Source organism: Nomascus leucogenys, chromosome 17, assembly GCF_006542625.1.
Source record: "Nomascus leucogenys isolate Asia chromosome 17, Asia_NLE_v1, whole genome shotgun sequence".
Taxonomy (NCBI): domain Eukaryota; kingdom Metazoa; phylum Chordata; class Mammalia; order Primates; family Hylobatidae; genus Nomascus; species Nomascus leucogenys.
The window spans coordinates 28,592,733-28,604,795 of NC_044397.1; the positions used below are offsets into that span (position 1 = coordinate 28,592,733).

The 12,063-nt window shown below is 47.6% G+C and overlaps 1 protein-coding gene and 1 pseudogene across 2 annotated transcripts in view; one reads left to right on the forward strand and one right to left on the reverse strand.

The window, feature by feature from the left end:
- The window catches only part of GNA12 (G protein subunit alpha 12), a 114,446-nt gene extending 102,744 nt beyond the window's left edge, over positions 1-11,702 (reverse strand). Inside the window, exon 1 of the mRNA XM_003274950.3 lies at positions 11,220-11,702. Within this exon, the coding sequence (XP_003274998.1) occupies positions 11,220-11,528 (309 nt within the window). The 5' untranslated portion in view covers positions 11,529-11,702. The remainder of the gene's footprint in view (positions 1-11,219) is intronic.
- LOC115830973 lies at positions 2,571-3,031 on the forward strand (annotated as a pseudogene). Its single transcript, XR_004026517.1, has one exon. The product of XR_004026517.1 is annotated as a prefoldin subunit 4 pseudogene (transcript).
- Positions 11,703-12,063: the final 361 nt, after the last annotated feature.

The following is a 12,063-nucleotide window of genomic DNA, read 5'->3' on the forward strand; positions in this document are numbered from 1 at the left end:
CTGTCATTATGGGATGGCACTGCCCTTCAGGTGATGCAAGTTAAGCCCTAGGTCCATTACACAACATCAGCTTCTTTGGTTTGAACATCACCCTATAATTACATCTCCAGATAAGCCCGAAGTTTAAATCTTCAGTTCCATTTAAAACCGATACCATCCATGAACCCAGTCTCAACTGAGTAAGAACAGAAAATAATTACGAGCTGTCAACGGAACACTATCTCACATCAAGCACAGCCAGGTTCCAAATCTCACATGACAGATGACTGAAGGTCACCTATGCCTATTGCTCCCAAACTGCAAACCTGTACAGCATGTTACTGTACCGAATACTGTGGGCCATTGTAGCACAATGGCAAGCATTTATGTATCTAAACATAGAAAATGTGCTGTAAAAATCTGGTGTTATAACCTTATGGGACCACCATCGTATATGTGGTTCATCTTTTACCAAAACATCATTATGCGGTACGTGACTATTTGGCTGATTTTAGAAACTTTTTGAAGAATTAGATGATTAGAATGGGTGGTCTCTTGTTGCCACTGAAACAAAAAGATCAACAAAAAGACCTGCTCCCCCAACTGATTTCGTTAAGATAATCAACATGTAAACTCGAAAGCTGGGGGACAAGACCAATCACTCATGTGTTCTGAATCCCCAAAAATGGCCAGAGGAGTCTCTCTGGATTTATTTAGCTGATGGAAAAAGATGTTTTTGCATTTTTTTTTTTGGTATTACAAAAGGACCAACCCTGTATGTCAAAGCATAAGGGAAACCTGTTAAATGCAATTTGCCAACAAGGCCATAAAAACCCAACTGTGCTTCCAGACCCCAGAAGCAGATGTATGCTTTCGCCGCCACACAAACCCGCTGCAGCACCAAGCCCAAAGAGGCACTTCTGAACTCCCGAAACAGATTCTTAAAGGCTGGAACAGCAGGAGGTTTCTTCAAATTCCATACATTTTGGCAAAAAGTACATGTGATACAGCAAACAATTCTTTAAAAAAAAATTTAATTTCCAAAATTTTTACATAATCTTTGATATTCTACAACAAATGCTGTTAATCTGCAGCGCATGGGCCACTAGTAGGCCCACTCTTGGGATTCAGATGTCCAAACACTCCCCTGAAACTCTACACAGATAATGAATTTTCTAGGGAGAAGGCCCACAGCTTTCAGCTAGAGTGCTGCGACTGCAGTCCAAAGCAAGCCATCACATTATAACCATTCCTTTGGACTAGAAAGTTCTGATTCTGTAGTATCTCTATGTATTCGAATTTTCTGTCTTAGCTGATAAATGTAGAGGCATTAAGATGGTTCTTATTTGTGTATTCTTCTCCACTTGCTGAAATCCTACGGAACCTTCAAAGGCCAGCTCAAATCACAACACCTCTCTAGTGGCATTTAACATGGTATCCATTCACACTGTATGTTAAAGTTACTTGTGCTACTGTCTCCCCAGCTTGAGAGTGTGAGTGGAGAGTAGGGGCTGTGCAATATGCACTGAATATCCCCTTCTGCACCAGCGCCTAGCACAATGCCTTGGAGATTTTGTTGAACTTGATCTTTTTGTTTCAGTGGCAACAAGAGACCACCCATTCTAATCATCTAATTCTTCAAAAAGTTTCTAAAATCAGCCAAATAGTCACGCACCGCATAATGATGTTTTGGTAAAAGATGAACCACATATACGATGGTGGTCCCATAAGGTTATAACACCAGATTTTTACAGCACATTTTCTATGTTTAGATACATAAATGCTTGCCATTGTGCTACAATGGCCCACAGTATTCGGTACAGTAACATGCTGTACAGGTTTGCAGTTTGGGAGCAATAGGCATAGGTGTACGGTCAGCTATATTATCTAGGTTTGTGTAGGTCCACTCTAGGATGTTTGCGTACGAACCTCACCTAACGATGCATTTCTCGGACGGGATCCCAGTCATTAAAGCAATGTGTGACTATACATCGCGATGCGTGACTATACATTGCAATACATCGCGATGTGTGACTATACATTTACATACAAGGCAAGTCTACCTTGGGGTTGCTAAAGGCTACACCAATGCAATCATGTGGATGGTTAGGACTTCTAGTCTATATAACAAGGAACCTTCAGACAGCTAACATTTTATCCACTTCTAACTGGATGTGAAATTTAGTAATTAAAACGCTCTTGGAATTCAATGCATCACACATACATCAGGGAATGGAACCACTGTGAGATAAATCTAAGCTGGCCTGATGCCTTCCATCAGCCTGAGGCACACACCACCACCAGAGGCATTACTATACAATTTTGGAAACATCAAATACACAAACTTTAAGGACAGCCCAGTCAGGAAGTGAGGGGATATCATCTGCAGAATTAGAAAAATAAAAAGAATAAACTAGGCTGTTCGCCACACCCCCATTGATGTCGGCCCATGGGGGTTGCCAGTCCCTTTAACTGGCATGTACCAAGTCCTTCCAGGTGACATTTCCTCCCTGCATCCCAGCTTTTAGGGACCATTGGCCATAGGTCCAAGGGGAGGGAATGTGGAGACAGGGTTGTATTTGCCAGGGAATTCTGGGCCGACAGGGAGCAAGAGCGTGCTTAGGGGCAAAGTCCCATTGTCTCATGCTGTTCTCCAGTCCCAAGATGGCGGCCACCATGAAGACGACGGCTGCAGAAGATGTCAATGTTACTTTCGAAGAGCAACAGAAGATAAACAAATTTGCATGGAAGACAAGTAGAATCACAGAGCTGAAGGAAGAAATAGAAGTAAAACAGAAACAACTCCAAAACGTAGAAGATGCTTGTGATGGTACCATGCTTGCAGATGCTGACTGCTTAATGATGCCTTATCAAATCGGTGATGTCTTCATTAGCCATTCTCAAGAAGAAACACAGGAAACGTTAGAAGCAGCAAATAAAACTTTGCAAGAAGCAAGTGACGCCTTAGAATCCAAAGTCGAAGCAATTCAGTGGCTGTGAGCAGATTTGAAAGTTCAGTTGTACGCAACATTTGGGAGCAGCATAAACCTTGAAGCTGATGAAAGTTAAACATTTTATAATACTTAGAAAAATTTGTTTAATAAACTTGAATATTGTTTAAGAAAAAAGAATAAACTAGAAAGTCTTACTGGCAATCTTTACAAAAAAAATCAAAGCAACTAGTAGATTCAAATAATGAACTGCAGAGGATAGAGTGAGGTAATGAAGTCCTCGCACTAACAGAAGGAACAACTGTGATCAGGATGGAAAAGCCCCAGACACTGAGTAAAAAGACCAGGATGATGGAGACTTCCACAAAGTAACAGCTCTACCCCTCCCAGGTCTGCCCCCTTACAGCTAAAAAGAAAGCTCTGAATGTAACACAACCAGCAAGTGCAGAAAGAAGGTGGAAAGAAGGCAGCAGGCTACCCAGCGACCTCAGGACTTGAGGGACGACAAGGCAGTGAGTTCTCTGGGTGTCCTTACTGCCTCCTACTTATCCAGGATGGGTGCTGCAGAAGCCTCCAAGCTGGAACAGCCAAAAGGTATAGATAAAAAGAACTCCAAGAAGAGCCTGTTCTTGGCCAAAGGACCCAGAAAGGGATGCTTTTACAACAGCAGACCTTTTTGGCAATGCACGTCCTATTCCAAATAACAAGAGAAGGCCAGGTGCGGTGGCCCACGCCTGTAATCCCAGCACTTTGGGAGGCCGAGGTGGGTGGATCGCCTGAGGTCAGGAGTTCAAGACCAGTCTGGCCAACACGGTGAAGTCCCGTCTCTACTTAAAATACAAAAATTAGCTGGGCGTGGTGGTGCGTGCCTGTAGTCCCAGCTACTCGGGAGGCTAAGGCAGGAGAATCACTTGAACCTGGGAGGCGGAGGTTGCAGTGAGCCAAGATTGCACCACTGCACTCCAGCCTGAGCAACAAGAGTGAAACTTCATCTCAACAACAACAAAAAACAAATACAAGACAAAACATCAGCAGAGAAACCACATATACCACCCACTGAGGTTTCAGTGGAATTGAGGGGGAGATTGATCTTCTACCCTCAAGGAACCAGGTGACATGCTCCAAGTGGCACGCCAAATAGTGCTGGCAGGGCCAAGCAGGGATCTCACCTCCCATTCTCTGCCTGGAGAAGCAGGAGGTGCTCCAATTCCCTCACCAGGGTGGTGTCAGCAAGGCCCAGTGGAGAAGTGTGCCGCCACCACGAGGCAGAAAGAGGGGATGGGAGGGTGGGAGGCTGGACTAGCTGTCGCTTTGCTACCCCCTCCCATTCCCTGGAATCAGCAAGGCCCAGAGAGGAGCTGATGTTCCAACCCCAATCAACAAGGCCACAGGGTCTTAGGGACCCAGAGGTCATTAACAAAAGTGCTAACAGCCCTATGTCAGAGTCCCAGAAGGAGAGGAGACAGACGGACTGAAACAGCCACTCAGGAAACAATGGCTGAAAACTTCCCACATTTGGCAAGAGACATAAATGTACAGATTCAAGAAGCCAAGCAAACCCCAAATATAATAAACGGGATGAAGCCTGTGCCAAGACAAATCATAATGAAACTTCTGAAAACTAAACACAAAACTCTTCAAAGCAGCCAGAGAGGAGCAATGCATGAACTCGGAGAGGAGACCAACTCAAACGACAGTAAATTTCTCTTCCGAAACAATGTGAAGGTATCCTTCAGGAATGAAGAGGAAATACAGGCATTCTTGGACAAAGGAAAGCTAAGAGAATCTGCTGCAAGCAAACTGATCGTTAAAGAATGGCTAAAGGAAGTTCTCTAAACAGAAAGGAAATGACAACAGAAGAAGGCTTAGAGCTTCAGAAAGACCATCAGAATAGGTAAAAACGGGGACAATTTTATTCAGTCAAAAGGGTGGAAAAGATGATATAATCTCCTACTCCTAATGAGTTTTTAAAATCACAGTTGATGACTGAAGTAAACCACCTGATGTGGCATTCAAAGTCTGCTAAGAAGTGCTAAGACATTTATAGTGAAGTGGGGCGGATAAATGGACCCAAGCCGAAGTAAAGTTTCTACACTTAAAGCTGTAAAACACCAGGGCCAGGAGACTGGGATAAGTTACATATGTATACTGTAAACCTAAGGGAACTACCAAGAAAATAATACAAAGCATTATACTTAAAAAAAAAATCAGTCAGGGGGGATAGCTCATGCCTGTAATCTCGGCACTTTGGCTGAGGCAGGAGGACGGCTTTGAGGCTAGTAATTCAAGAGCAGCCTAAGTAACATAGTGGAAACCTGTCTCTACAAAAAATAAAAATAGATTAAAAATTAGCTGGGCATGCTGGTGCACATCTGTAGTCTCAGCTACTAGGAAGGCTGAGGTGGGGGGATGGCTTGAGTCTAGGAGGTCAAGGCTACAGTGAGCCATGATCGTGCCACTGTGTTTCAGCCTAGGCAATAGCAAAAGACCTCGTCTCTAAGATAGTAACAGTCATAATAATGACTTTACCCTAAATGTAAAGAGTGGATGAAAAAATATGATGCAATAATATACTGTCTACATGAAACTCACTTCAAAACAAGGGTATTAAAAGAATGGAAAAATATATATTATGAAAGCATTAATAAAAACAGAAGTGGCTATATTAAAATATCTGATAAAGGAGACTTCAAAGAAAATTACTGGAGAAAAGGACATTGCATAATAAAAAAGGTTCATCTATCAAGATATAATAATCCTAAACATTTATGCACCACACAACAGAACCTCAAAATACATGAAACAAAAACTGATAGAGCTAAAGAAGAAATAGACAAATCCACAAATTATAATCCACAATTATAGTTGAGGACTACTGAACAATCAGCAAGGATACAGAACTCAACACCACTATCAATCAACAAGATCTGACATATGTAGAACATTCCACCAAACAAGAGCATACGCGTTTTTCATGTACTTATGGAACGTTCACGAACACAAGACCACAGAACATCTGCCAAATAGACCATGTGCTAGGCCAGAAAACAAACCAACAAATTTAAAAGAAGTGAAACCATACACAGTATACTCTCTGTCCACAGTAGAGTCGAACCAGAAATCAACGAAAGAGAAATAACAGGAAAATCTGTTTTTCTTTTTTTTTTTGAGGCAGGGTCTCACTGTCGCCCAGGATAAAGTGCAGTGGTACGATGCTGGCTCATTGCAACCTCTGCCTCCCAGGTTCAAGTGATCCTCCCACCTTCCTCCCAGGTTCAAGTGTGCACCACCACACCCAGCTAGTTTGTTTTTGAAATGGAGTCTTGCTCTGTCGCCCAGGCTGGAGTACAGTGGTGTGCTCTCTGTTCACTGCAACCTCTGCCTCCTAGGTTCAAGCGATTCTCCTGCCTCAGCCTCCTGAGTAGCTGGGACTACATGCACCTGCCACTGCACCCAGCCAATTTTTGTATTTTTTGCAGAGACAGGGTTTCACCATATTGTCCAGGTTGGTCTTAAACTCCTGGGCTCAAGCAATCTGCCTGTCTTGGCCTTCCAAAGTGCTGGGATTACAGGCATGAGCCATTGCGCCTGGCCATGACATTTATGAAATGATGAAATTATCGAATTAAAGAATAGAGGCTGGGCACGGTGTCTCATGTCTGGCACTTTGGGAGGCCGAGGAAGGCGGATCACGAGGTCAGGAGTTAGGGATCAGCCTGGCCAACATGGTGAAACCCCGTCTCTACTAAAAATACAAAAATTAGCCAGACGTGGTGGTGGGCGCCTGTAATCCCAGCTACCTGGGAGGCTGGGGCAGGAGAATCGCTTGAAACCCGGAGGCTGAGGTTGCAGTGAGCCGAGATTGCACCACTGCACTCCTGCCTGGGCGACAGAGCAAGACTCTGTCTCAAAACAACAACAACAGAATAGATTATTCACTGCCAGGGTCTGGGACAGAAAGGGGAGAGAGTGGCTACAAAAGAGCAAAATGAAGGGTCCTTCTCTGATGGAAATGCTCTGTATTGTGACCGTATCGACGTCAATATCCTGGTTGTAAGATTGTGCTATCTAGTTTTACAAGGCATTACCACTAAGGGAAAGCTGGCAGAGGGTATGTGGGATCTCTAGTATTTCTTACAACTGCATAGGACTATAGAATTCTCAAAATCAAAAGTTTAATTTTTTAAAAAAGCATGTTTAGTTCCTAGCTCTGCCATCTGCTAATTAGGTAGCTGACTTTGAACAGATTTTAACGTCTCTATCCTCAATTTCCTCATTCACTAAATGAGGTAATACCATCTGAAGCATTATGAAAATTCAACACCATATTTGAAAGGCTCAGGCAAGATGTGTATAGCACACAGTCCATGGTCTAGAAGGAGCCTGTCAACACTACACCTCTATATAGCCACAAATATTACTCTAAATGGTATCATTCAAATGTCCAGTACTAAAGGCACTGCAGAGCAATTTACTTAAAGTCTCTTCCCTGGCCAGTTTTAGTGTTTCACACATGTAATCCCAGCACTCTGGGAGGCTGAGGCAGGTGGTTCGCTTGAGTTCAAGAGCTCAAGACCAGCCTGGGCAACATAGTGAGACGCCATCTCTACAAAAATTAGCTGGGTGTGGTGGTACACACCTACAGTCCCAGCTACTTGGGAGGCTGAGGTGGGAGGATTGCTTGAGCCCACGAGGCGAGGCAAGGCCACAGTGAGCCATGATCCTGACACTGCACTCCAGCCTGGGTGACGGAATGAGACTCTGTCTCAAAAAATAAATTTTTTTTTTTTTTTTTTTTTTTTTGAGACAGAGTTTCGCACTTTGGCTCAGGCTGGAGCGCAGTGGCACGATCTCGGCTCACTGTAAGCTCTGCCTCCCAGGTTCACGCCATTCTCCTGCCTCAGCCTCCCGGGTAGCTGGGACTACAGGTGCCCACCACCACACCCAGCTGATTTTGTGTATTTTTAGTAGAGATGGGGTTTCACCAGGGTTTCACTGTGTTACCCAGGATGGTCTCGATCTCCTGACCTCGTGATCCGCCCGCCTTGGCCTCCCAAAGTGCTGGGATTACAGGCGTGAGCCACCACGCCCAGCCAAAAAATAAAAATTAAAAAATAAAATAGTCTCTTCTCAAAGTGATCTGTTCAAATAAAAATGCGGGGGTGGGGGTTGAAGAGGAGGAAACGATTTTTGGTTTTAAATTAAAAGATGAATTTCTAACTTGTTATTGAAATGGTCACGACACATGAAGTGAGTTTAATATGGAACTATAATTAGTAAAAAACAAAGCTGGAAAGGAAGAACTAGGATACCAGTTAACACGTGTTGCTTCTGCTGATAAAGTCAGTGGAAGTTAATGTTCCTATGCATTAGGAGGTTGTTTTCTTTCTTTCTTTTTTTTTTGAGAGGGAGTCTCGCTGAGTTGCCCAGGCTAGAGTGCAGTGGCGCGATCTCGGCTCACTGCAAGCTCCACCTCCCGGGTTCACCCCATTCTCCCGCCAGGAGGTTGAGTTTTCTAACACGCACTTCATACACGGATTTAGATTTCAGATTCTATGTTTCCGAATACTTTCTCCATCTTCTGAGTTGGAAGAAACTAGAGACAGTCAAACTGCTATACTTTTATGCCTGCCTGGTTCTGAGGTCTGGGCAAGCAGCAAAAATAAAATCAGGGTCTTTAACAGAGAAGTTAGAGGGGAGGCCCTGAGACAGCCAAATGCACTTTAACACAGACGCTCCCAGTGAGCTAAGCTGGGCACCTAGTCTTCAAAGTTCACAAAGTATCTGACCAGAACTATGACACACCGAGAGGCTTTGCAAAGAGGTAAAATGAAAAAGGGTGTTTTATCAAATTATTTTCTTCCCTTCACAATCCTAAAGGAGCTCTATTAAAATGAAACATTTCCATGAGAAGTATGTCAAGTGGGAATACTGGCCTGGAAGTCTGGAGGCCAGGATTCCAGCACAGAGACCCCAGGAAGGAGTCACTTCATCTCCAGGGCTGAGGCAGGAGTCCTTACGGGTGAGAGAAATGTACGCGACAGGTTTCTACCAGGCTTTGCTAAATTTAAATCTCCCAGGCACCACAAAACCTAGTCTCTAGGCAGGTTTTCTGGCATGGCAAACTTCTCTCCGCCTCTGCTTTGAGATGATTGTCCTCGCCTCTAACTTGGTTTCCCCAAAATGGGCTTGGGAAAAAGTGGTGAGGGGACAAGGAAAGGGTAGAGAGGTGGGAAGGAAGGGAGGGAGGGAAGGAAGGGAGGGAGGAAGGAAGGAAGGGAGGAAGGAAAGAAGGGAGGGAGGAAGGGAGGAAGGGAGGGAGGGAGGGAGGAAGGGAGGAAGGGAGGGAGGGAGGGAGGAAGGGAGGAAGGGAGGGAGGGAGGGAGGGAGGGAGGGTGGAAGGGAGGGAGGGAGGGAGGGAAGGAGGGAGGAAGGGAGGAAGGAAGAAAAGAAAAAAGGAAGGAAGGGAGAAAGGAAGGAAGGAAGGCGGGAAGGGAAGAAAAGGAAGGAAGGAAAGGAAGAAAAAGAAAGAAGAAAAGGAAGAGAGGAAGGAAGGGAGGAAGAATGGAAGGAAGAAAGGAAGGAAGGAAAGAAAAGGAGGAAAGGAAGGAAGGAAAAAGGGAAGGAGGACAAAGGACACTAGGTGTAAGCAAGGCTCCACTGTTCCCTCATCATCAGTTTTCTCCAGATCTTCTTTGAGGCCCTTTAACACAGGCTCACAGTACTGAGAGATTGGAACCCTGACTTTATCAACTCTATGGTTCTTTATTTTTTCACTGCCACTCAGGCTGGAGTGCAGTGGCCCAAACATGGCTCACTGCAGCCTCGACCTCCCAGGCTCAAGTAATTCTACCTCAGCCGCTCAAGCAACTGGGACTACAGGTGCACTCCACCATGCCCAACTAATGTGTTCATTTTTGTGGCACTGAGGTCTTGCTATGTTGCCCAGGTTGGTCTCAAACTTCTGGCCTCAAGTGATCCTCCTGCCTCAGCTTCCCAAAGTGCAGGGATTACAGGCATGAGCCATCACACCTGGCTGACTTCTACAGCTTCTTTCACAAATATGGCAAAGAGAAAAAAGGAAGCAAGAGACAGAAGGAGAATCTGGAGATTCACTGCAATGTATGTCGAGTCAAACAAACAAAACAATTATGCCACAATGAAGGAATTCTGAACACTGGATATCTGGTGATACTGAGCTGTTACTAATGTTTAGGTCTGCTAATGGTACTGCAGTTGTGTTTTTACATGGAGGCCTTATCTTTTAGCCACTCATATACATCCTAAAACGTTTCCTAATGCAACTACACAGTTGGATTTGCTTGGAGACCATGGGGAGGGCACAGGTGAATAGGATTGGCACAGAATTGACGACTGCTTTAGTTGGGCTGTAGGTACTTTACAGTCATTCTACTATTTTCTCTACTTTTGCATACATTTGAAGTTTTCCTATTAGAAAGTGTGGCTCACACCTGTAATCTCAGCACTTTAGGAGGCCCAGGTGGGAGGATGGCTTGAGACCAGCCTGGGCAACAGAGTGAGCGCCTTTTTAAAAAAACGAAAAGTAAAGAGACTCATGGCTGGTTCCTGTCCAGTCTCCATTGCTCTTCGTCTAAGCTCAGCCGGAGGGCAGGGCAAGTTGGGCTCCTACCTCACAATCTCCCAGAGGGAAATGGATACCATTCTGCTAGGGCACATCCAGGAGGGGGCTAAGTGCCAAGGCCCCCACTCCCCATCCCCAGAAGCTGGCCCGAGTTCCCACTCCCACGGTCCCCAGGCACCCTAGAGAGAGCAGAGGCAGGCTGGGCGCCATGACTCATGCCTAGAATCCCAGCACTTGAGGGAGGCCAAGGTAGGAGGATCACTTGAGGCCAGGAGACCGAGACCAGCCTGGGCAACACAGGAAGATCCCATCTCTACAAAAAAAACTTAAAAATTAGCTGGGCTGGTAGTGCGCGCCTGTAATCCCATTACTTTGGGAGGCCAAGGAGGGAGTAGGGCTTGAGCCTGGGAGGTCGAGGCTGCAGTGAGCTGTGAGGGCGCCACTGCACTCAAGCTTGGGAAACACAGCGAGACCCCATCTCAAAAAGGGCGAGAGGGGGTGGGGCAGAGGCGACGCCAGCAGGCCTCGGGGGATGGGTGAGGGGGAGTGGGGTGCAGGCGGGGCTGGATCCAGCATCCTCGCCCCAGGGGTCCCCGCCCGCGGCGGCGGACCACGGAGAGGACCGGGGCGGGGGTTAGCGCCCCGGCCCACCTGGGTGCAGGTGCTGGGCGGGGGGCGCGCGTCACCTTGAGGATGTTGTCGAAGATGGTGTCGCGGAACTCCAACAGCGCCTTCTGGTCGAACTCGCGGCCGTGGATGATGCGCATCTGCTTGAGGAACGTGGACTTGCCACTCTCGCCCGCGCCCAGCAGCAGGATCTTCACCAGGCGCCGGACCGCGCGCCGCTCGCGGGCCAGCAGCGCGTCGATGTCGCGGCTGCGCCTCCGGGCCTCGCGCTCCGCGTCGCGCGCGCCGCCGCCCGCCCTGCGCTCGCGGGCCCCGCCGGCCTCGGCCGGCAGCAGGCAGCGGCTGAGGGTCCGCACCACCCCGGACATGGCCCCTCAGGCCGCGGCCGCGCCCCGCCGGCGCCCGGGGGCCATGGACGCTCCCGCCGGCGAGGGCGAGCCCGGGCCGAGGCAACGCCCCACGCCCCGCCGCTCGCCTCAGGCCGCGTCCGCCGCCGCCGCCGCAGCCGCCGTCGCTCCGAGGCCCGCACTCGTCGCCCGGCCGCCACTCGGGCCCGGCGGAGGGGCGGAGCGGCGCTGCGTGAGGCCCGGCGGATTGGGTCGACTGCCGTCCATCTGGCCGTGAGAGCCCTTCGATTGGCTCATCTCGCCAAGGGAGGCGGGCGTCCCTTCCGGCCTCGGGGCGGGGTCGACGCCGAAAGAGGCGGGATCTTTGAGGTGAAGGCGCTTCTCATTGGAAGTCCAGGCTGAGGTTCTTTCTTGCAGAATGAAAGGGAGGCGGGGTCGCCCGGGAGGCGGAGCGATCGTCCGCCATGGCCAATTATAATTGCTCTGAGTGGACGTCAGTCAGGCCCAACGGGCTTGGGATTGGGTGTTCGGGGGACGGGGCGTGACGAGAAGTGCC